Source organism: Perca fluviatilis, chromosome 18 (genome assembly GCF_010015445.1).
Source record: "Perca fluviatilis chromosome 18, GENO_Pfluv_1.0, whole genome shotgun sequence".
In the NCBI taxonomy this organism is placed as follows: domain Eukaryota; kingdom Metazoa; phylum Chordata; class Actinopteri; order Perciformes; family Percidae; genus Perca; species Perca fluviatilis.
Window position 1 is genome coordinate 21,674,262 of NC_053129.1, and position 25,590 is coordinate 21,699,851.

The 25,590-nt window shown below is 40.6% G+C and overlaps 4 protein-coding genes and 1 non-coding gene across 5 annotated transcripts; 2 read left to right on the forward strand and 3 right to left on the reverse strand.

Annotated features, from left to right (window-relative positions):
• Positions 1–2,183: 2,183 nt before the first annotated feature.
• sod2 (superoxide dismutase 2, mitochondrial) lies at positions 2,184–5,079 on the reverse strand. Its single transcript, XM_039781902.1, has 5 exons — positions 4,926–5,079; positions 4,029–4,234; positions 3,815–3,931; positions 2,936–3,115; positions 2,184–2,844 (listed from the first exon to the last, which is right to left on the reverse strand). Exons 1-5 carry the CDS (start codon positions 4,952–4,954, stop codon positions 2,699–2,701), a joined length of 678 nt encoding a protein of 225 aa, XP_039637836.1. The 5' UTR covers positions 4,955–5,079; the 3' UTR covers positions 2,184–2,698.
• Positions 5,080–6,260: 1,181 nt separating this feature from the next.
• LOC120546740 (WT1 associated protein) lies at positions 6,261–12,656 on the forward strand. Its single transcript, XM_039781903.1, has 8 exons — positions 6,261–6,474; positions 7,052–7,089; positions 7,201–7,256; positions 7,355–7,413; positions 7,561–7,688; positions 8,566–8,744; positions 11,146–11,300; positions 11,450–12,656. Exons 2-8 carry the CDS (start codon positions 7,060–7,062, stop codon positions 12,106–12,108), a joined length of 1,266 nt encoding a protein of 421 aa, XP_039637837.1. The 5' UTR covers positions 6,261–6,474; positions 7,052–7,059; the 3' UTR covers positions 12,109–12,656.
• A 362-nt stretch (positions 12,657–13,018) lies between these two features.
• acat2 (acetyl-CoA acetyltransferase 2) lies at positions 13,019–18,865 on the forward strand. The gene is made up of 9 exons (XM_039782270.1): positions 13,019–13,188; positions 14,052–14,186; positions 14,381–14,562; positions 16,825–16,942; positions 17,030–17,173; positions 17,263–17,385; positions 17,527–17,681; positions 17,776–17,886; positions 18,035–18,865. The coding sequence occupies exons 1-9, from the start codon at positions 13,140–13,142 to the stop codon at positions 18,203–18,205; spliced, it is 1,188 nt and encodes a 395-aa protein (XP_039638204.1). The 5' UTR covers positions 13,019–13,139; the 3' UTR covers positions 18,206–18,865.
• A 75-nt stretch (positions 18,866–18,940) lies between these two features.
• On the reverse strand, positions 18,941–24,268 carry tcp1 (t-complex 1). The gene is made up of 12 exons (XM_039782269.1): positions 24,124–24,268; positions 23,327–23,412; positions 23,103–23,231; positions 22,582–22,679; positions 22,341–22,451; positions 22,034–22,215; positions 21,557–21,683; positions 21,130–21,305; positions 20,836–20,959; positions 20,041–20,233; positions 19,700–19,863; positions 18,941–19,346 (listed from the first exon to the last, which is right to left on the reverse strand). Exons 1-12 carry the CDS (start codon positions 24,194–24,196, stop codon positions 19,133–19,135), a joined length of 1,677 nt encoding a protein of 558 aa, XP_039638203.1. The 5' UTR covers positions 24,197–24,268; the 3' UTR covers positions 18,941–19,132.
• Positions 23,743–23,880, reverse strand: LOC120547355. Its single transcript, XR_005637058.1, has one exon. It is a non-coding gene; the product is annotated as a small nucleolar RNA SNORA29 (small nucleolar RNA).
• Positions 24,269–25,590: the final 1,322 nt, after the last annotated feature.

A 25,590-nucleotide genomic window follows, 5' to 3' on the forward strand; every position in this document is an offset into this window, starting at 1 on the left:
AAAAGGACAGATTTTCAGAGAGGGGTTTAACTCAGACACAAAGACAATTTCCCAATGTGTTTCTTTTTTCCCTTTCAGATGTTAAAGAAACTTTATCCTGAGTGAGTTCCATCTCTTATTTCATGAAGTGTGGAAGAGGGAGAAAAAAATTTGGCACACCCAAACTTTTACAGAGCAAAAGTGGGCCACATTAAGACAAACCATCGTCTTATAAATGGGGAGACTTCTGTTTTTAAAGGCTGGCAAAGTCTCCAAAATTAAACGACTCAAGTTTGTCTACTTTATTTATGGCTCGGATACATTTGAAGCCATTTATTCCAAAAGCAGGCTGAAATCAGTTACTAGTTTGTCTGTGTTTCCTCAGGCTTTCTGCTGCAGCTGGTTTTTGCAACATCAGTAGTATTTTGATATTTAAGTCCCAGAAGGCCTGAAGGTAAGATTTAAAGTGTTCATATTATGCTAATTTTCAGGTTCATAATTGTATTTAGAGGTTACTGTAAATCAGAATAGCTTTACATGGTTTAATTTTCAAAAAGCACCATATTTTTGTTGTACTGCACATTGCTGCATCTCCTCTTTTCACCCTGTGTGTTGAGCTCTCTGTTTTATCTACAGAGTGAGGCATCACATTTCTGTTCCATCTTTGTTGGGAGTCGCACATGTGCAGTAGCTAGGTAAGCACTGCTAGCTAATCAGAAGCAGAGCATGAGGGCGTGTCACGCCAGCAGTAGGCGAGCATTATAAAATGTGTTACAAAGTGACGCACGTTCGTCACGGAAGTAAAGGCTGGACTACAACAGAGCTGTTTGGAGCAGTTTGTGAACAGTGTTTTCTCTGGAAGATGGTAAGTGCCTTTGAGTATTTTCACTTTGGAAGCCTATTACATGCACAAAAAAGATATATAACAATAAAGGAAAGGGAAAACGCCAAAAAGCATAATATGGGCACTTTAGCAATCACTATCCATGCAACAATAGAGTCAAAATATAGGTCATAATTCACCGATTAATTTCAAAGTGTAAATCAACTGTAATAACTTAATACAACCGAAAGGGTGCCAATTTCAGTCTCCCAATTGGAGTTTTGTCTCCATGTGCTTGAACTCAGTGTCCGCTGAAAACCAGTTCACCTCTACATCATGACACCACCTCCAGGAAAAGGGAGAGATCTCTGGAATGTGAAATTCCCACAGGCAAACTGGTCAGTCCTAATCACTGACAGGAAGAGTGGAGTCACTTAGATGACGGGAGATGAACCAGCTGGAAACCATTGTAAAGTTAAAGTAAAGCCCTCAATAGTTTTTGGTTTGTTTGTGGAAACCTACTTGTTTTTTTAACATAAAACTCATGAGTTACACACAGTGTACTGCTACTGTGGGTTGTATGGATGAAGAGCTCTTTTGAAAGTCTGTCTGAACCAATGCTATGAATATATACTGTAACTCCCATATATTCATCATTGAAATGCACTTGATAATATAGTTTCTGTGCCAAAAAAAAGGTGCATTCAACTCAATGTGTTGTACAGAGAATCTACAGCAGGAACCCTTAGAAAACACTGCCCTCTTTTGGTAACACTCTAAAGAAGCAGAGCAGATCATACAGTATAGTCTGATATTTCAGCTCAGACAGACAGATAATCATTTTACAGTACTGGTCACACAGTATGCCTTAGATAGTGTTACATTTCCTCAAGTTTGCACATCTTGTTCACTAGTGTTGACTTTATCAGTAGGGCTGTGGTTTCTCAGCAAGCACTGTTTTTCTAACTAAAATTGAAATCTGAGTAGAAAAAAATAAATCTTAAAAAAAGTAGTGGGAAAACAAATGTTGATAACAATCATGTCGCACCATACAAGAGGATAGCTGAGAATTACAGCCAAGGAGAGCTCTTTGAAGTGGACTGGTTTCTCAATACCTGCCTCACCAAATGCGGTAAAAAATGCTTACGCTTGTCTCTAAAGACTATGTTTTGTTGATTGGAATTCCATGACTTGTTTAACACCCATTAAGAGTGATCTTCATTGTTATACTGTAGCCTCTGTGCTGGCCACCACTGTGACTACAATCACCATGCTTTTGTCCCTGTCGCCCTTCTATGACATAACTACTTTTAAAAAGCATCTTAATAGATAATCTATCACAGCACATAGAAAGAAAAGAATGAAGCACCAACCATTCAGCTTGTATAATTTAAATCCTATCATTTTATTATATTACATCAAAAACATGGACTGCAATAACATTTTGTGATTACAGTGTGACTTATTCTGACAAAGACAAAGCTCACTGAATATACACTGGTTATCTGACACTTAGTTTACATGTGTGGCAGCCAATATTTGGGTGTAATTAAAAATAGCCAGCCTTGATGTGAAAGGTGGTCAATTTGTGCGCTTGAAAAAAGTATGGAGGTCGGGTACAGACCTGAGATAATAAAGCACTTGCAAACAAGTTTTTAAGTTTGCTTCAACCTTTAATTATATATATATATACACATACATACATACACACACTAAATATTTTAAAGTTAACTTAATCAACGTTGATGCAGCTGAACATCTGAAAGTCCAAACTGTTGTAAATCTGAATATGCCACCACTCAGATACTCCAAGCAATGTAAAATGAAAAATTATTTGCAACTACTATTTGACCCAGGTCCAAGTCTGGGTGAAAGGGAATATTTGAGGATTATGTTCTACTTTTTGGCTGTCTGTAGACGCTCGCTCACATTCTCCCAGTTGATGACATTCCAGATAGCCTTAACATAGTCCGGCCGCACATTTTTGTACTGAAGGTAGTAGGCATGCTCCCATACATCGATACCGAGGAGGGGGATGAGACCTTAGGGTCGGAGACAGGAAACGATTACTCTGATGGCTCTGTTTCATACCCGTCTTATACAGTATCTAGTTTAAAGAGTTTTTTTACTGACCTGTAGTTCCATGCAGTGGATCCTGGTTAGCACAAGCAGCGATACGGAGTCTTCCACTCTCCTTGTCGTAACCCAGCCAGCCCCAGCCCGAGCCCTGCACTGCCACTGTAGCAGCAGACATCTTCTCCTTCATCTTCTGGAAGGAGCCAAAGTCCAGCTTAATAGCCTCCATCAGCTCCCCTACAAGAGGTCACACACACACACACACACACACACACACACACACACACACACGCTACTTCAGGGCCATACTAGACATTAACAGCAAAAAATACTAATCAGAGAAAATAATTGCTCCCAATTCTTTTGCAATAAATTAAATATAGCACAATTAATTTTAGGCAAGCCACACAATATTGTGTATTCTAAATGATGTCCCCATATAACCCATCTAGACAGATGCTTGGGGGCAGAACGACAAAAGAAAACAACCTTATTGTAACACAATGCTGAGCTCAGCTTTACAGGTTGCTGTGACACTGGAGTCTTGTTTCTGTCCACCTGATGAATGTAAGACCAATATTAATTGCACTTTTAACTCTGGTTTGGTATGAAAAAATCCTCATTAACACATCTTGGACTTTAGCTTCACAAGCCAGATATTTACTGTACTCTCTGCTGTTTATGCTGGGATAGTAGTATATTTCCAGCTTGTCTGAGCTTGTTCACTGCGAGTAGATGGCTATGTTTTATATTGGTGGATGGAGTGGGTGGCAAGACTCAAAACTACAGTCCTTGTGAGGCATTATAAACCAAAAATAAAATTAGATTTATTACAGATTCATGTGTTGCTTAATGCAGGTTTAAGTTAACTACAAAACAAAGCTGTGTAGGAAAATAAAAGAAAAGCTGTTTATGCTGGATGGATTTCTGCCGTACCCTGTGGCTCGCCACCACCATTTGGGGAGAGGTTTGTCCAGAAGATAGTGTGGTTAATGTGGCCTCCTCCATTAAACTTTAGAGCAGGCTGGAGGGCAACCTGTGCTGTCACATCTCCTAAAATGCAATGAAGAAATGTTTAGAATATATTGAGAGTTTCCCTGACATAAATGTTAAAAAATTGTACCCTGGTAGTCAACATTTAAGTTTATACCCTTTGCTAGTGCCTCCTGATATTTCTCCTCTGTAACATTGAGGTTGTTGACATATGTTGCATGGTGCTTGCTGTGGTGCAGCTGCATTATCTCTGCATTGATGTGGGGCTCCAGGGCACCATAGTCATAGGTCAGGTCAGGGAGCGTGTGCTTCTGTCTTGATGCAGCTACCTGGTTTATAGTTTGGCTGAGGCTGGCTGCACACCTGGAACGAAACAAAGGTAAAACTTACAAACCATTACAATATGGAAATAAAATGTAGCTTTTAGTCAGGTTTAGAGAAGCCAACATGAAAGGGAAATTGGCATACGAATTATCTTAACCGCAATTTCTGGTTTCCAAATATAAAGAGAGACCAAAATAACTTGGCTAACTGTGGTGCATGTTTGATTAAATTGTACAGTAACGTCAAGTTATTAGCCCAAGATAGCCTGGCACAGGTGGGTTCAACTGTTTTATAACCCTTGCGCAACTAGCTTGTAGTGACCTAAATATCTGGTGTTGATAGCATGCAGTAACGTTAGTTAACTTGGCGTTAGTTAGTTAGATATTACATACTGTCTATGGATATTACTGAATAAAATGGTGGCACCGAGTTCGCTAGGAATGAACAAGTGTGTCCGAAAATAACAACATTCATTTCAACAATTCACACGGAAGCCCATAATTGCAGGACTATGCGACAGTTAAACGAAATACTTTATTTAGTGTGCGCCACAAGCTAACCTTGCCGAGCTGCTAAACTAAGTTAGCATCCTGGCTAGCTAACTGTTAGCTCTGAATAAACAACTGTCTGTCTCAAGTCCATGAGCTATCGCTACTAGCAGGAGTCATCTGTCCTAATTCCTTGTGCTTTTTGAACAGGGTAACGTACGGTAAATTGATATACGTTTTACCTGCGCATTTGGCCAACTCTGCACAGCATGCTGAAAGTATTACTTGCAGGTTAGACGGGACAGAGACAGACACACATGCAACTGCCCTTGAAATTTGACAGTGCAGCCGACCGTACCATTATCGTCCTGTGGGGGTGTTGACGAGAGTGTACAGGCAAACCGCAACTGCTACTGCCAAGCAAACTTACTCCTGTTATTATTTCGGAAATGTTGATAGCGTCATGTGTCATAATTTATTCAAACCATAGACTGTATACAGTCTATGATTTAAACATAATATATTGTGTATTGTATCCCTCCCTCTTCTATAACATTTGTCACTGCATATATTGTTATTGAAATAATTTGCCCATGTGTATACATTATATTGTATTTATTTCCGTTTTGAAACATACGATGTAAGTGTTAATAAATTACACATAACATCAAATAAAGCCATAATAATTAAATCATAGTAAATAATTAGTATTAGCAGGCTGCGAAGGATCACGTGAACGTCACTTCTACCCTTCTACCCATACTGTCTATGCTTCTACCCCAGATCGGAGGCAATGCCAGAGATCGTCTATGTTGAGGAAAATGAATCACTCAGAAATGGTGGGTTCACATTTTTCCCAACCATAACTCAATAACTAACCTAGCAAATCATCTGGACTACAGACTTTAATATACACATTTGACACAAGTGAATGTTGCTGAAATGTCCTAACAGGCCTGTTTAAAGGCCAACAAACTTACAAAATAAATCAGGATGCCCAGACATCCCCACATCTCATTTTAAGAAATTTCTCATGCTAACAAAATAACCACACATGTCCATCATTCAGAAATAAACTAATTTGGTTTATATAATGTCATTAAAAATTGGGGGAAATCCCCTTTTCCCAGAGCCCACGGATGTCTTCAAATTGCTCGTTTCTTCCAACCAACAGTCAAAAATCAAAAGATATTCAATGTAGGCCTATTATAATTAAGAAGCTGGAACCAGGCAGTTTTTTTTGGCAGTGATCAATCAATTGATTATTAAAATATACAATTGTTATTAATTAATCAACTAACTGTTTCAACGCTTTCAAACATCCTCATACATCAAGATCACCAAACTGTGTCCCATACAAATTGTTGTATTACAAACCTAACCTTTAATACAATACAAATAAAAAATAGAAGCATGTCCCATACCTTTTTTCGAAATAAACAACTATTAACTGTTTATTGTTGCTGAGCTGAAATAATAATGGACGAAGAGCCCCCCTCCACTCAGTCACAGTATGTATTGTGCGTCCCGGTCACGTTTTAGATTCCGGAAATCTCGGCGGAGTGAGAGGTCTGGTTTTTTTATATCCCCGTCTCTGGTTGTACTCTGCAGCAACGCAAGTGCAGCAGCTCGGTCAGATCCATTCTGTTCTGCCGTCAGCGATGAAGATGATGGTGAAGCGAATCAACAACGCATAAATTCACAGCTAATTTTAACGTAGTTGTAATTTTGCGTCTTGTTAAGAATCCGTGAAGCTGAGAGGTTCCACAAACGTCGAAAGATACGGGCCTGGTAAGTGTTTTGATAGCCGAAGGCCCGAAATCTGCAGCCAAGAGCCCGCTAGTTTCAGGAAAAGGAGCGCAAGGGAGGGAGTCATTTCCTTCACCGCCATTTTGTGATAACAAGGAGCCGAAAACAGAGCCAAGAATTGCATGATGCCAGGCGGAACATACAGAAAATATTGTAGCTTCACACCGTAGTTAAATAGCCTTTATTTATTTTGCTAGCGGATGCCAAATGTTATTGGCACCCGAGAGTTAACCTCTGTTCGCTTATTTATATTCCTTGCCATCGTTGCTGGCTCCTGCCACACCAGCTAACATTAGGTTCGACTGCTCTTATTGATTGGTAATGTTAATGTTAACTGTTATTTTGTAGGCCATGTAGTTTACTTGGACGCCGCACACCTTTTAATTTCATTTGTTAGTCGGAAACAACATTTGTATCACTTTAATAAACTTGTCATACATGTCATATTTTACTGAGTGTAGACAGCCAACGTGTTAGAGCTTAAGATGATGCAGCCGCTTCAACACACGACACCAAGCTGTAATTAATGATGTTTTTTTTCTTTCATATTTACTTCTAGAGTTCACAATGACCAACGAAGAGCCTCTACCCAAGAAGGTGAGCGTCTTTTCTAGTTGATCATGTGTCACGAGCCCCTTCATGTGTTATTATGAGCGTAATGTATTGATGGGCTTCTTTGTCTAACCAGTTTGTTTTTCTTTTCTGCAGGTTCGCCTCAGTGAATCTGACATGAAGACCCTGACCAGAGAGGAGTTGTGTACAAGGTAGATAACCGCTCTACAATTGGAGGCTAATTATGTTGTGGAGAAACTTGATCTATAGGTTGAGCTGTTCATGTTTACGCATGCTCTGCTCCTCTCAGGTGGAAACAGCATGAAGCATATGTCCAGGTCCTGGAGGCAAAATATACAGAGCTATGTTGTAAGTACATCTGCTGTTACTTAAATGTAATCCAATACAACATGATTTCTCCTGCCCGTATATTGGACAAACTATACTATTGTATTTAGCTGCTTGTGAAATGGATATTTCTCCTGATGCATTTTCTTCTTCTCTTCACCGTCTTAGCCAATGATGTGCCGGGGTTGAAGGAGTCCGAGGAAAAGCTCAAGCAGCAGCAGCAGGAGTCTGCACGCAGGGAGAACATTTTGGTCATGCGACTTGCCACCAAGGAGCAGGAAATGCAAGAGTGCACAGTATGTATCTATTCCAACACCTTCTTAATGATTGTTGATATTATTATTATTATTATTATTATTATTATTATTGGGAACTTGGTTTTTATTGATTCACTCCTTTAATTAATGTTGACTGCTTCTGACAGAACTGTTGATGGACCCAGCACCTCCATAGAGTGTAACTGAATTCTTATGTTCTCTATACTTACTGATGCTCTGTTTATCTTTAGTGCTCATTAGCATTGCGCTGTCTCACTACTCTGACTGCAGCTAACCATTAATGTCATGACATCATTGCTCATGGGTTAAATGTCAAATGCTCATCACAAGTTGCCATGTCTTAAACTTGCTTACTTAGTCCAATCAATGGCAAAAAAAACGTGAAAAATGTTATGAGATGCAAAAAATAAGCAAACGTGTTGTATTCATTGGTTTCATTCATTGTCCTGGTGTGTAGACTAAAGGTAAAGTGTGTCAACGAGGGCATCCTTAGCTCTTATTAGATTGACAGCTCAGTGGATCACCCAGTGGCTTCATGGCAGCACATGCCATTCTTGCAGCTGCACACAATGCACACTGGTAGAGTTTAGACAGGTTTTAAACTTGGAACCCTGTTGTCACCTTCCATTTGAACACTGAGCTGTAATGGTTAGTAGAATATTTGACTGAAATGGCTAAATTCTTAGTTTTGAGGCATACTAGCTACATCTTTCTCTAATGCAAATATGTATATATATTCAAATAAGCTCTGTGGAAAGTTGTGTGGCAATTTGGCTCCATCGCCTGAAGATGGGTCAAGGTAAAGGACTGGTACTCGTACCAATCAAAAGTTCTTTATTGGAAGTTATATACTACACTTTACTGGTCAGTAACAACTGTTTGTTTTATCCTGCAGACCCAGATCCAGTACCTCAAGCAAGTCCAGCAGCCGAGTGCGGCCCAACTGCGGTCATCCATGGTGGACCCAGCCATCAACTTGTTTTTCCTCAAAATGAAGGCTGAACTAGAACAGACTAAAGACAAACTGGAGCAGGCCCAAAATGAACTGAGTGCCTGGAAATTTACACCTGATAGGTAAAGACAATCAAAATAACCCCCCTCCCCCAAAAAAGTCAAGACTTCCTCATGCCCCCCACCCTCACTCTCACTGCAGGCATGCAGGAACAATGGTGGGGTGGAAGGCTGACAAATGCTGTACTCACCACGAGACTCAGACTTTACAGAAAGCCAGTCACTGCTGTTTTTGTACTCTTGCACTGTGCCAGCTACATATCACATAACCTAAAGCGAAAAGACAGAATGGTCAGGTGACACTTGTGTTTCAGCTCTCTCCCCTTGTATCCCCTCACCGTCCAAGGGCCTGAAGGAGTCCGGACTGTTCATGAAGAGGTGGTCACTCACTTCCCGACACGGATATGCCCTCCCCGCCCCCTCAGCTCAAACCAGACAGTTCACACATTAAATAGGGGGGTTATGGTGGAGGTTGAGTCAGGCAGGGAGCATCCCTAGCCTAAAACAGCAATTGAACATTTTACAGACAATTCCCAATACTTGGTTTATAAAGACATTTAACTGTGGATTACACCACACATACCCGCTAGTCTGCCTGAGAAACGTAAAGACTTTTTGGACAGTCTAGATACATTGCAGTAACATGAGGAAAGTTTCTAGGATTAAAAGTAAGACTGTGGGGGGGGGGGGAGAGCCGATAGAAATGATGTTAAGACTGTGAGCGGAGCCAGATCCTCGGTCGACAGAGGAGTATGGTTCAGGGATGAGGGTCCAGTCGCCTGTGTCTTTGAACATGGGCCCACTCACGGTAGAGTGTATTTACATGTTATATTTTGTGACTTGTTTCTTTTTATTGGCATATAATTTGATCTTTCTCTTGTTTCTCTGAAACAAACACTTACTGCAGTGTGTGTGAACCAAGACCCATGATTGGCTTTGATTGTTTACACTTATATATGTATAAATATTTGCATTAAGCTTTGCTTAATTCTTTAGATACATACTGAAACACACTGCTGTAGGTGCACTGAGTCCTGTTTTCAAGTTGTGATTGCAAATGTCTTTAACAAGTCATGTTATGAGTTGATGAGAATGTATTTATTGTATTTCTGTGTATTTTTGTGATTGACCTCACAATCTCTCCCTCAGCCATTTACGCCAATAGCTCATTAGATCATTCTTGTCTCACCTGTGTGGCACAGATCTTAAGCCACTGTTTTCAGAATGAAACACTGTATTTTCCTGTCTTTTAAGAACTAATTTATACTCTGGTCTCTCACTTATGCGAGACAGTGAGATTTGAGCTGGCAGTGTATACACAGCCTTTTGAGAGCTAAAAACACCCGCAAGCAAGCGTCTGCCCAGTCCTCTAGAGAAATGAATGGTTATAACTGTCAATTGAGAAGAAATGCAGCAAATGCAATTAACCAAATGCTCAGTGTATAATAACATTTTTATGACCAAAAAGTAAGAATAACATACATGGTTTCTGAGCTTTCACCACTTTTGATGACTGCTTCTATAGGGGACAGTTATTTGCCATTACTGTTAATATTTCCTTTTCCATTGGCCAATTGACTTCCATAGGCATTTATTGACTAAATAGATGGCAGTTAGTTATGGTTGTAAATAATGTGTATGCCTGTCATTTGTTTGCAAATTTGGCTTCTTATTAGGTCTTTTGTAAAGCATAGCCACAAAAACAGCTAACGTTAAAATAACAGGTGTGCTGGACTGTTGGAGAATTCATCAACCTGTTGTGAAGTTGAGAAAGCAGCGCCTAAGGCAATCTGATTTTACTGTTGAAACACTTGCTCCTGTGTGTTTTAAAAGGGATGACTACACTAAACCAGTACCGGGTTCTACAGTGAATATTTCCTTTTTTTGCTACTCTAAGTACTCATAGTTAAGGGTTGATATTGAAATTGGAGGGTTTCTTGTAGCGTGTCATTCTAATATTACCCTGTTAAATTTTGTATTCTGCTTTTTCCTCCCACTCGGTGATGTAGCAAGTGCATTTAAATTTCAGAATTTGGTAGCGACAGAATTGTTACTGTTTAAGGTGCTCACTTTTCTTTAATGTGCACATAGTGAATTAAGTTGCGGTGTAAGAATGGATAGAAATGTGGGTCTAGGTAACTTGTTTTCGGTTTCAACCACAGTGAGGATTCTGCATTTTTAAAACATACTCATAATTTAGTGTTTAGTTCTAGAAAAAAATATGAGTTTGTACTTTGGGTCTTTTACAAGAAAATAATTTTGATTATTTGTACAAAGCAGATTTTTGCCAACCTAATGAAAATCCTGTTGTGACTAGAGCCATTAAGGGACGGCCAGGTTGGAGAGTTTATGTTGACCCCTTAGCTTGTGGATCAGGCAGTTAGAACAGGATCAATGGCATCTCTTTTCCTGTTGTCTTTGTCTCCTGGTTCACTGCGTGATGTGAGACTTGTTTCCCTTACAGCCAAACAGGGAAGAAACTGATGGCCAAGTGTCGAATGCTGATTCAGGAAAACCAGGAGTTGGGTAGGCAGATGTCCCAGGGACGCATCGCCCAGCTGGAGGCTGAGTTGGCCCTGCAGAAGAAATACAGCGAGGAGCTCAAGAGCAGTCAAGACGGTGAGAACATGAGCAGCATCCACATCTCACAGCCTGACCATTTTTACAATACCAAGTGTGACTGCTTGTCATTTGTACACCTTTCTTCTACTGTCGATAAGATTTTTTGACTTTGTTCTTTCTCGGTTCCTGATCTCTGTCTCTCCCAGAGTTGAACGACTTTATCATCCAGCTAGACGAAGAGGTGGAGGGGATGCAGAGCACCATCCTCGTCCTGCAGCAGCAGTTGAAAGAGTCTCGTCAGCAGCTGTCTCAAACTCAGGGGGCATTGGCCGGAGCAGGAACCAGCAGGACTTCACCCGCTGCTTCCTGCTCGTCCGCTGAACCGTCCACCCAGCCTGAGCAGGCCAGCGCACCCTCTGAACCAATGGGTAAAGATTACGGGAGGGTCTCCAACGGACCAAGCAACGGCAACTCATCCCAGAGGAGCGAGACCACCACACCCAGCCTGTACCGGGAAGTCAGCAGCACTGAGGAAGACTTCCCCATGTCCCCCATGGTTTCCAGCCCCGGTGAAACTGAGACCAAACTGTCCAACCACTCTGAGGAGGCTTCAGGGAGTCAGACTGCTGCTGGGAGAGTTGGAGGACCTGTGGGTTTCGGGAGCCAGCTGAGTGCAGGGTACGAGAGCGTGGACTCTCCGACAGGCAGCGAGACGTCATTGACTCAGCACTCGAATGACACAGACTCCACCACCGACCCCCACGAGGACAAGGCTGCCCTGGTGACCAAGGGCACCAGGACTGCAGGGTCACGGCACTCTCAGAACGGCCTGGACTCCAGCACGAGCGACAGTGCGGTTTTGTAATGTACTTTGACGTGTACTGTCTTTTCTTTTTCTTTTTTATACAATATACAAACAAGGCAACAAATGCATAGTCTGTAACACAGCGCTGCTGTCCAAGATATTTGGTTTTCACCCTCCTCCCCTTGCCTATCGTGATGCCTCTGTCACATTTGTGTTGCTAAACAGGGATAGAACAGGTATGGGTTAATGTTAGATTTGAATTGAGTGGATGTATGGTTTAAAACTAGTATGTTTCATTCTGCTGTTTCTTTGAGCATGTCTATGCTGTTCTCGTTGGAGCTCTTGACACTGAAATCAGGCATCTGGTGTTGTAACTCATCGTCAAAAGTCAGTAAAATCACTGAATTACAGTAGCTTCGCAATATTCAAGGTCATTTTTAGATGTTGGCCTGTGTTTTTTTTTTTTAATGCAATTTTAATTTTTCATTGACAAAAAATTCTGTTCAAAAGACTGTTGAATTGTGAGTAGTTTATATGCGATGTTCATATTATTCTGACTTCAGTCCTTTTCATGTACTGACCAAATACCAATAAAGATTTTAATACTACAGAGTGAAACTCATTACTACCCATCAATCCGTTAATATGGAAACCCATAACTTTTCTCAAGTGATCAACAAGTATTCAAAAGTTATCATATAATCTACCCCACTTGGTCTAAAAGGCTGCTCCTTGGGTAACTTTTAACAAAGTATTACCCTAACCAAAGTAGATACTTATTATTTGGAAAGCATAATATAATATGAATATACAGTAAAGAGTTTTGGGAAAAATACCTTTTTATTAAAAAAAAAACAAAAAAAACTTGAAATTAAAATTAATCCAGCCCATTACAATGAATGAACACCCCTCCAAAACACCTGGTGGCACTGTGGCGCATCTCCCCACCAGTTACACTTGCACATATCCTACTGTGTAGCTCTGACAGGACAGGCAGGCGGCAGTGTCAACAGAGCTCACGGTGCAGTGTGGACAGACAGCAGCAACACTGAATCAAGCTTCTCTCAAACTTACACCAGCAGTTTATCACAATGAACTCAGAGCCTGTTGTCATCATCTCTGCTGCACGGACACCAATTGGTAAGCTTTAATATCCCTCTTATAAGCGTTCATTTAAAACCGTTTGCTAACATTGCTTTTTTACTGTTGCTAACATTACACTGGCTCGTTGTCTCGGTAGTCAAATTGACGGTGGTTTGAATTACTTATGAATGTAGCCATCATGTTTCTTTGTACGTAACGTTACTTATAGTCACATGAGCTGATTTATCAACGACGTTGTTTAATTTGGCAAAGTGGTTGATGTCATTCAATAAAATACGCCGAGTCTTGTAGAGCTCTGATTGGCTCGCTCATGTGTGGAGTGTTCTGTGACCATCGATTGGCTGGCTGGTCATAGTGCCACGGAGCACGAGCGTCCTACCATTGGTTATCTACAACATGTCCAGTGTGTCAGAGCTAGTTGGGCGTGTTTCCTCTCCAAAATGTGATACATTTAATTTGACAAGACAAACGACTGCGTAACCACTAAAGTCAACAATTTATTAGCACGACAAAGGCAAGTTAAAACAGGTGTGTTTGAGCTGCTTTTTAATGGTGTCCACATATATACGTATAATATTGGTGACATCTTTAAGTTATACTTATTTTGTCCAACCAGTGCTCCCAAGATAAAATTTGGTTTTTTTTATCAGCTAACCGACTAATCGATATAAATCGAATAATTTTAGCACTAAAACGGACACCAACAAAACAACCACAGTTTGTCCCTAAAGATCTTCCATTGGATAGTGCCTTTGATTACAGTTATTTGGGCTGTGTCAGCCTTTGATTACAGTCTCCTCTCCATGTAAAATGACTAGTGTTCCAGTGCGTCGACCCTCCACCCCAGTTTGCTCAATGTGCTCATCCTTCAATATTTTTTTCGCTCTATTTTTACACAGGGTCCTTAAACGGTGCTCTGTCCACGGTGCCTCTGCCTGACCTGTGTTCAGTTGTGATCAAGGATGTTCTGAAGCGGGCCGGGGTGAAGCCAGAAGAGGTCTCTGAGGTTATCATGGGACACGTCCTAACAGCAGGTGAAAGCTCAGGAAATCGCTGAGATAAAAGTGTGACAGAGGTCTTATATTCTGTTTCCCATTTCATATGTGTTGTGTTAACACTTGTTTGGCAAGATACGGCTTCTCTTTCACAATATTTGCGCTCACTCAACCATCAAACTCACCTTGTCTCATTGGTCTCCATTTTGTTTTTTTCTCCTTCTGTCCTTAAGGTCATGGGCAGAACCCGGCACGGCAGGCCAGTGTTGGGGCAGGTATCCCCTACCCTGTCCCGGCCTGGAGCTGCCAGATGGTGTGTGGCTCTGGGCTGAAGGCTGTGTGTCTGGGAGCTCAGTCCATCCAGACTGGAGAGTCCACTGTGGTGGTGGCAGGGGGCATGGAGAGTATGAGCAGGGTAGGTTATGACACAAGAAGTGTCGGAGGGGAATATGCAATTGCAATTAGATCAGATTGATAATAGAATGTGTGGGTATCTTCTTTAAAAGCCTATTCATTGATCAGATAGTATATGATTATATATAAAGTATTACTTTTTTAATATTTGAGAAATATGGTCTTGTAGTAAACTGAAAAATAGATTTGTAGAAAACATGTATATTACTCAAATGAATGTATAAAATATTTTCAGTATCACACTTTGGGTATCTAAATGGCTCTAGTATTAAACATTTTAAAAAGATAGCCAACCCTAGAAGAAAATTATGTAGTTTAGTTTGGTTAGTGCGTATGAACCCAACAAAATTAAGTCAACAGGAACAAGAACCACTTGTACGAATATATATATATATATATATATATATATATATATATATATATATACATACATACATACATACGTCACGATGCGGTATGTATGTATGTATATATAATATATATATGTAATATATACACACATATATAAACATATATACACATATATATACATATATACATATATATATACATATATATATATATATATTACATATATACATATATAACATATATATACATATACATATATATATATATACATATATATACATACATATATATACATACATACACATACATACATATATATATATATATATATATATACATACATATATATATATATATATACACATACATACATACATACATACAGTGCCTTGCGAAAGTATTCGCCCCTTGAACGTTTCAACCTTTTGCCACATTTCAGGCCTCAAACATAAAGATTTAAAACTGTAATTTTTTGTGAAGAATCAACAACAAGTGGGTCACAATTATGAAGTGGAACGAAATTTATTGGCTATTTCAAACTTAAAAGAAAAAAAACACCAGGGTTGAAAAAGGGACAATAACCCTAATAAACACAAATAGAACCCGGGTCCCAAACAGAGAATCAGACTTTTTTCCAAGAGGCCCATGATCACTCTGGATGAACTGCAGAGATCTACAGCTGAGGTGGGAGACTCTGTCCATAGGACAACAATCAGTCGTATACTGCACAAATCTGGCCTTTATGGGGAAGAGTGGCAAAAGCCATTTCTTAAAGATATCCATAAAAAGTGTCGTTTAAAGTTTTGCCAAAAGCCACCTGGGAGACACACCAAACATGTGGAAGAAGGTGCTCTGGTCAGATGAAACCAAAATCGAACTTTTGGGCAACAATGCAAAACGTTATGTTTGGCGTAAAAAGCAACACAGCTCATCACCCTGAACACACCATCCCCACTGTCACACATACGGTGGTGGCAGCATCATGGTTTGGGCCTGCTTTTCTTCAGCAGGGACAGGGAAGATGGTTAAAATTGATGGGAAGATGGATGGAGCCAAATACAGGACCATTCTGGAAGAAAACCTGATGGAGTCTGCAAAAGACCTGAGACTGGGACGGAGATTTGTCTTCCAACAAGACAATGACCCAAAACATAAAGCAAAATCTACAATGAAATGGTTCACAAATAAACATATCCAGGTGTTAGAATGGCCAAGTCAAAGTCCAGACCTGAATCCAACGAGAATCTGTGGAAAGAACTGAAAACTGCTGTTACCAAACTCTCCATCCAACCTCACTGAGCTCGAGCTGTTTTGCAAGGAGGAATGGGCAAAAATGTCAGTCTCTCGATGTGCAAAACTGATAGAGACATACCCCAAGCGACTTACAGCTGTAATCGCGCAGCAAAGGTGGCGCTACAAAGTATTAACTTAAGGGGGCTGAATAATTTTGCACGCCCAATTTTTCAGTTTTTTATTTGTTAAAAAAGTTTGAAATATCCAATAAATTTCGTTCCACTTCATGATTGTGTCCCACTTGTTGTTGATTCTTCACAAAAAATTACAGTTTTATATCTTTGTTTGAAGCCTGAAATGTGGCAAAAGGTCGAAAAGTTCAAGGGGGCCGAATACTTTCGCAAGGCACTGTACATACATAAATAATAAGGGTATAGGTGCAGTTTAGTGTCCTAAATTAGCCCCAACCCTAACACCTGTTAAACAGCACAGGTGGTTTAGCAGGTTCATAATTAAGGGCTTTGTATGGGGAATTTGGGATCCTAAACTGCACGTATACCCATAATAAGTTAATACAAACATTTTCTTGCATAAGGCCCAATGTTTTCCAATGGTCAAGGGGTGAAAAGACTGATATTTCCTCGATGATAAGACAGTTTGTTTCCTGGTCCCACCAAAGGCTCCTCACACGCTGCAAATGAGAGCAGGTGTGAAGATGGGCGATGCCTCCCTGCAGGACTCCATGGTGGCTGACGGCCTGACAGACGCCTTCCATGGCTACCACATGGGCATCACAGGTGTGCATGGCTGAGAATATGCATTTGCAAAAGCCTGATTGTCACACATCTTGAAGAGCATTAAATCTTGTCAATATATTTTATCAGCTGAGAATGTGGCAAAGCAGTGGGAAGTTAGTCGAGAGGAGCAGGACCTGTTTGCTGTCCAGTCCCAGAACAAAACAGAGGCTGCACAGAAATCTGGACATTTTGATCAAGAGATTGTCCCAGTCATGGTGCCATCCAGAAAAGGCGAGGAGTTGCTCACTGTTGAACTATCGAGAAATTGTCTCGTGTGTCCTTGGTGTGCATACACTGTAACATTAGGCTGTTATCTTCAGGTCCAGTGGAGGTGAAGATGGACGAGTTTCCTCGCCACGGCAGCAACATGGAGAACATGTCCAAACTAAGACCCTGCTTCATTAAGAACAGCAGTGGCACAGTCACCCCTGGGAACTCCTCAGGTTCGAAAGTTGGTCCAACATTTTTTTTGACACGTCACTGAGGTTTACTAACCAAACCGATGTCTGCCACTGCTGATAGTTATAGTGGCAGCTTTTTTTTTCTCTAAATGCATGTTAATCTATTTTTTTTTGTAACTGTAGGTATTAATGATGGAGCAGCAGCAACTGTCCTAATGAGCCAATCGGAGGCTGTGAGACGTGGCTTAAAACCCATGGCCAGAATCGTATCGTGGGCTCAAGCTGGCCTTGACCCGTCTATCATGGGAACTGGACCAATCCCGGCCATCGGGAAAGCGGTGAGAAATCCATAGCACCAAAATGAACAAACAATTGCAAAATGCTTCTTTGTCTTTATTATTCTGTCATTCTTGTCTTGTTCTCCTTGGATAGGTTGAAAAAGCAGGCTGGCAGTTGGACCAAGTCGACTTATTTGAGATCAATGAAGCTTTTTCTGCCCAGTCCGTCGTTGTGGTTAAAGAGCTTGGCCTTAATTTAGACAAGGTAACTTTTGCAGCCCCGGCGTCACTAACAGTACATCTGGTAATTTTGAGATTTCAAATTTCTCCGTGTCCAATAACAGCCTGATGTGTATAAATTCCACATTTCTGAGTCGGAACAGCATGGCAACCCTTGTCCTTTTTGTCCTCAGGTGAATGTGAATGGTGGTGCCATCTCCCTGGGTCATCCCATTGGTATGTCTGGCTGCAGAGTGCTGGTCACCTTGTTGCACACACTTCAGAGGACTGGAGGCCATAAGGGCGTGGCATCTCTCTGCATTGGAGGAGGGATGGGCATCGCCATGTGCGTGGAGAGGGTTTGAGAGGAGAACCTAATTCTGCTTCAGATTGAACTTTCATCTTTTTTTAATGTATAAGGGATACTTTAAATTGTTTACACTGTGGGACATGATATAAAATGATTTACCTCAATTCTTATCTTGGATCTTATCCAATAGCTTGCCCTACTCACTGAACTTTAAATTAACCCTTCCTCAGGTAATAGCTGTGTAGCATGTGACTTAATGTTAAAGGATTTAAGATGTCTAGATAATGTAAATCTAGTGTATACTTACAGCTTAAACATGCTGGCATTAGATGTGCCAAGTAAGCGCCATGCTGCAGTTTGTAGTTGCTGTTAAGTAATCAATGAGGGGGGAACTGTTTTCAGTTACCTGTACAGAAAAAAGTGAAACAAACTGCAAATGCAAGACTTTTAGCGCCTAGTATGGAAGACATGCACCAACTCTGTTGATCATTTTTAAATTGTGGTGTAATTTGATGGTTTCAAGCACTCAGATTCAGAATCAGAATTCAACATTCCACTTTAGAGCTAACTGCAGCCCTGAAACAGTGCCATAACGTTAAGTACGCTAGCCTTCTCTAATCTCGTGTTTCCTGTACATAGCACGATGTCTGTGAAAACGTTTCCTGTAATCCATCTGTTCTACATATCAATAAAGAATGCTAAGCCCTAGAGTCAACAACTTCTTTGAAACTAATTTATCAAAGCCTGCACAATAACCACAGCTAGCCAATATGAATTAACAAATCCACAGTCATTTACAACCATTGGAGCTTTATTAAGTGTCCAAACACAAAAAAAAATAAATCACTTACAGTTCTTCTGGAAGCAAGGGAGTGGGAGAACAGTAAACAGGCAAAGTGCATGGCCTACACTAGAGCAACAGCCATGAAGAACTCCTTACGCATAAATACAGATGAACATATCAGGACCGATGACAGCCTTTTTAACCGTCCAGAGAGCCTGACTGCACTGCATCTTGGTACGACTGCCCGCCCTCCTTTGGCTCTGGGAACAGTTTGATGAGGTCGTCGATACGAAGGATGGTGATCGCAGCCTCAGTGGCAAACTTGAGGCTCTTTGTCTTAACCATGGTGGGCTCGTACACGCCAGCCTGGCGGTTGTCTCTTGGCTTGCCGTTGACCAGGTCCAGACCAATCCTACAGGACAAAAACAGTGGTCAAATACTGAATGTCCCACATTACACAAGTTCACATAGCAGCTGAGAAAAATTGGTAACAGCAGGTTGATGTTAGGGCTGTAATTAATTATTTTCATTAACAATTAATCTGCCGATTTACTTCATTTATTGATTAGTTTGTCTATAAAATGCGCAAAAATTGTTAAATGTCAAACCCAAAGAGTTTCATTTTAATATGATATGACTTAAAAAAAGCGGTTAAGAACAGGAATAAAAAAGTGAGCACCAACACAGACTAAATCCATAGTGCCACTTCACTAAATGGAACCAGACATTACAGTTTCGTGACTGGTGCAGTAAGGAAAGACTTACCACTTGAGATTCTTGCGTTCAGGATTAACCTGAGCCTCATTGTGGAAGGCCCGAAGCTTGGCCACCAGATCCGTGGAGTCCTGCGCTGCATTTACAGCCAGCGTCTTGGGGATGACTAGGAGAGACCGAGCAAACTCAGCAATAGCCAGCTGCTCTCTGGAACCCTGAAGAAACGGATGATGAGCAACATCTTAGTATTGGGGAAACAGGCTTACAAACAAAACTACGTACACCAAAATCTAATCTAATCATCTCTTGAAAACAACAACAACCCCAGATACCCACAAGCTGCATGCTTGTTGAAACAAAGTTTTTTTTTTTTTTTACAGGATATGGCTCACCATGCTGGTAGCATAATTCTCAAGATAGATTGACAGAGCTGCCTCCACAGCACCACCTCCTGGCACTATAGACTTTGACTCCAGCACCCTCTTGACTACACAGAGAGCGTCATGCATTGAACGCTCCATCTCGTCACACATAAAGTCGTTGGCCCCGCGCAAAATGATGGATGCCGATGTGCGTGCTTTGGTACTGTGGGGATTTAAAAGAAGAAAACAGAATCAGTACCATTAACATGTGTCAGACTGTAGAAAATGTATCTGTAGACAGACATTAGGGAATACAGATCAAGCAAACCCTTTTCATTGTCCAAGTTTATCCCAACTAGGGCTGGGTATCGTTCAGAAATTTCAATACCGGTACCACTTCGATACCGGTTCCTAAATGTTGATTTCCCGATACCAATTACGACATCCCTGTCTCTGTGTGTAACGTAGAGTTTTTCCTAACGTGTGTTGTTAGACAGCCAATCAGCAGCATTATTAGATCTCAGTAGAAGCACGCTGCATGCTTATTGGCTCACTGACGCTGATAAGATTTACTCTTTAGGTATTGAATGCTGAGGCATTTTGATACTTTTGAGGCAATTTGGTCAGTGCCTAGAAAGTATAAAATTCGGTACCCAGCCCTAATCACAACTCCTGCCTACTACTATAGAAAAGGTACAGCTGAATGCACTGAAAGGTTGTGATCCTACAGTTGTACGGACATGACTAAGAATCTGCATTGTGTTAGAAGTACTTTATAGTTAGTATGAAATAAAAAACATTGCTATATAGTGTTGCAGTTCTTACTTCTTGACAAGGATGAGCTCGTCGTCACAGATGCGCTCTTGCACAACTTCCTCCGCCTGGCCGAGCATAGTGGCTTCAAACGTCTCCTCTCCCTCCAGATTGGTCAGAGAAGGGCAGACGGTGGCTGAAGATGGACAAACACAACCCACGTCACCGTGATATTTATTATTAGTTTAAAAGCACTGAATATAAGGGCTTGACCAAGAAATTAAAACATGAACACAGATGTTTGGACCAGAAACACAAAAGCCAATCAGGTGAATCGGCACAAACGTCTGCATACTTCCACCCTACCTCCGGTTGCCTTGGCAATGCGTTTAAGGTCCTTCTTAAGAACCCTTCTCACTGCCATGGCTCCGACATCCACGAAGTACTTAAGACACATGTCGTCAATGCCACCGGTGGTCAGGATAACGTTGGCACCTGATGCCAAAATCTTTTGGATCCTCTCCTTGGTAATATCAGATTCCCTGAAGCAACCAAATCCAACATCGATTCAGTTTCAGCACTTATATTTAGATACAATATAAATACAAAATTGTCCAGCCCACAATACTGGTACAACAGCTTAGAGAGAAACTGCTGCCATATATCAGGGCTGCTTATATTTTCTCCCACGCGTATCACTGTGTAAACTATTGATTCAGCATCACAGCAAATTTAAAATGGGAAAATTCTTAAGGATGCATTTTGACAGTGCAACGAGAAAAATAGTATGTACCTCTGTCTGATCTGGTCAAGCTTCTCTGGGTCATTGATGAGGACTTGGACTCCCATCTTCATCTTGGTCTTCTGCAGACTGAAGTCCAGGCAAGCAATCTTGGCATTGACGACACGCTTTACCATTTCTTTAGAAAAAAAACACAAAACTGCAAGTTCAGAGGAAACACCTTGGAAGTCGACAGTATGAAGAGAAAATAACGAAAACATAAATTTTACTTTGGGCCATTATTCTGTCTGGCTAGAAAGGTTGTGATGCAGTTTACAAACTACTGCATCTATATTCCTTTCAAAGCCATTGTACTGTCTCCCACGCGTATCACTGCTTACGCCATCAGGTGAGACATAGCAGCAAATTTAAATGGGAGTTTAATCTGCTGCAATGACAATGCATTACACAATGCTTTGAAGTAAATTGTTGCATTCTACATTTGAAATTTGGAAATTTAAAGCAACTCTCACTAATAACTAAACCTACCGTGTGATCCAACTGTGCAGTTCAGTGCATAGCCATTAACCAAGAAGCTCTCTTTCTGGCTGCGGCCATGGGCTTTCAGCACATTCACAGAGTTGATGGGATATTTGGCCACCCCCTTGCTGTCCACAAACTTCACAGCAATGACAGCATCCACCACCATGTTAGCAAAGAAATCACTATCACTGAAGGCTTGGGGGTTAAGGCAGAAAGGTATTTATTCACTTAAACAATTACTCCCTGCCTGCAAACACCAGGAATAGAAAACCAGCAACAAAACATGTTATGCATAGTGCAGCAAAAAGGATACACTCCAATGATTTTCGAGGACATGGAGGTCTTGGCTGCATTAATTAGGCACTCTCTCCCCAGTTCATCTGTTGCGATAGTGAGATTCTCATTAATGTAGCGAACTGCTTCCCTGGAAAAGGAAAAGGCAAGTTTGCAGGTCAAAACATCTGGACAGATCTGAAGCACCCAGCGATAATCTGTGGCCATTCAGAAACCCTTCTGAACAGAGTAAAGAGTAGTTCTCAATGTTGACATCTTACTTGCACGCCAGACGATATCCACTGATGACTGACGTGGGGTGAATCTTCTGCTTTACCAGCTCATCTGCACTCTTTAGCAATTCTGCGGCAAGAATTACCTAAAATAATGTAGCATTATATACATAAGTAAAAAACTGACATTGGCTTCATATACCAACTGAGAATAATCTTTTAGACCATGAGAAGAGAAAAAAATAAATAAATAAATAAAAAAACACTGGTAACATTGTACCATCGTTTCATTAGGGGTGGCAGAAATGAGGCTGCTCAACCCCTTCAGACACTGAAGGACAGTTTCTCTCTCCTGTTAGCATAGCCACACATCCGTATTAAAAAGGCAGATGCATGGTACTAAAACAGGACATAGTTCATTTTTTACAAACAAACTAAACTCAGTATTCTGTGTACAGCAAGAATTATGTTTACCAAGCACAGTGCATTCCCCCTGTGAGATAAGGAGCATGTCACAATCTACTCCTAAGCTCGGACACCATATTGGAGCAGCTGTTGGCCCTACTCACCACAGAAGTGGTCCCATCTCCGACCTCCTTGTCCTGCAGGTCAGCCAGTTCACACAAGACCTTGGCTGCTGGGTGCTCCACCTCCAGCAGCTTCAGGATGGTTGCTCCATCGTTGGTGATGGTTACGTCCTGTCACACAATAATATGAGAGACAGGTGAGCAACTCCGACTACAATGTTTCAAATCGGGTAAAAGGTCTAAATATTGTTGAATGTGACACAGACCCCAATGTCGTCCACCAACATCTTGTCGAGGCCAACGGGTCCCAGGGAACTCTTGACGATGTTGGCGATGGATGACGCGGCCATGACTGCAAAGACAAGAATAAAGCTGCTACTAGTTAAAAACACTAAATAATATAATAAGCTATCCTCTATTTGCCAAAAACTGTTTGACACCTACAAGGAATGCATCCTCTGCATTTAACCCATCCTAACTAATTAGGAGCAGTGCTCAGCCCGGGTACCTATAGGCAGGAGATCCTAGCATGTAGCTAGGTCTTTATGGTGGGAGGAAACCCAGCACCCTGAGAACATGTCCAAGTCCCTGGACTGGGGATCGAACCTAGTACACAGCAGTGCTGTGCTAACCACAGCTGGCACATTATTTAACACGTCTGACTTGTAATAATACATCGGTCATTGACATATTCTGTCATTTTATTGAGTGGGGTTCACAGTAAACTAGCCACACCTTCAGACCATGACAGTGTTTCTCTATCCCATTAGCATAGCCGTCCATTCATGGTGATGCGAGTGGAAGGTACTGAAAAGGGATTACAACTTCATAACTAATGCTGTTCGCGTAAATTGCACATTGTGTACAAATATCAGACTTTGCAGAATGTCAGTAGAGAAGGAGCAGAGGCTTAAAGTTAACATAAAAGTTAGCTAGCATTAGCATTAGCCACACGTGTGGCGCTTGCCGTAAATGAAATCCCTTCTCCCGTCGATCATTCGTGGCGCACATAAAATACATAAAGCGTATATGAAACACCAAGTAAAAGAGCACCACAACTCACCATTTTGAGTACGAACAGATTCACCAGTTGTTCTCTGGCCGAGCACATTTAACGGACCATCTAATAGAGACATTTTGGACCACCACACAACCAAGAAGAAAGGAAGCTACGCAGTGCACTATGGGTAAACCGGCAATAAGCAGAATGGAGAAGGTTCGAGAAGAAAATCTTTCCCAAACCCCGGAAATTACAGTATAAGGGCTTTTAATAATGTAAAGGATCTCAACTTTGAATTTGTAATTACATTTTTAATCAACCAGTTCCCTTATCAAATTAGAAAATAATGCTTTGTCACGTTATTTCTTATAAACTACATTTCCCAGCATGCCTATTTTCTTCTTCTTGTTTATTATGTGTATATATTTTATGGTGGACTGAAAGCGCGCCCTCTTCTGTTGATTCTGATTATTATTGAAATGACAACGTTCATGTTTTAATAGTGCATCTGTTGTGAATGTATGAATTATATTGTATTAAATTGTATGTGTTTTATTCATGTCCGGATATATTAGCTGAGCTATTTATTATCACAGAAGTGTAAGGAACAAGAAATTAAGATACAAATGTACATATACAAATATGAATGAATACGTAATTTAGAAACTGTGTCATAGTTTGCCCACCAGAAATTTTTGACGACATTAGTTTTCAGCCATGAAGTGTCCTCAGAAATATCTCTAGGTCACATTTTTTTGAAAAACAAACCCTTTAATTAATTAATTAATAAAAGTATGCAAAATGTGTTTTACATAAATAAAATTAAATAAAAATTGTTAAACTCTCAAATTTAAATATTGGCATTGGCCTCAAAAATCTATTATTGGTTGGGCTATATACTCCTTATCATTGAGGATATATCTGATTTTGTCTTTTTTAGACAATAATTGTGATGTGGGCTTAACTTCTTAATTTCTTTAGATAGCTACCAAAATGTAATAACCAATTGGTCACCAAGCATCATGCTGAAAATGATGGGAGTGTGATAATATCCATATATGCTGCATTCTATAATAAACTGATATATTTATATTTATTCAACGATAATCACAAAAACACAGAGATGAGTTTAATCTGAATTTAATACCTCCAATACATTGTTTTGCAATGACAACTAGGCAGTTAAAAAATACATTACACTTAACTTAAACATTACAGCATTAAAGCATACCTATGGGATACAAAAATAACTTTCCTAAAATGTTAATCTTTACAAAGTTTATAAAACGTTAAAAAAGACAGAAAAGTGCAAAAAAAGTCAATGAAGACAAACAATTCCCACCAGTGAAATATAGGACAAAATGTACAATGAAAAAACACATACTTCATATTCCTAACTTTTTATTACTATCTTGAGGCCACAAGATACTTTCTTGAGGCCACGAGATAGTATCTTGAGGCCACGAGTTACTATCTTGAGGCCTTGAGTCTTCTTTCCGTGACTGTGGATGCAATCAGTAGTTTGACAGT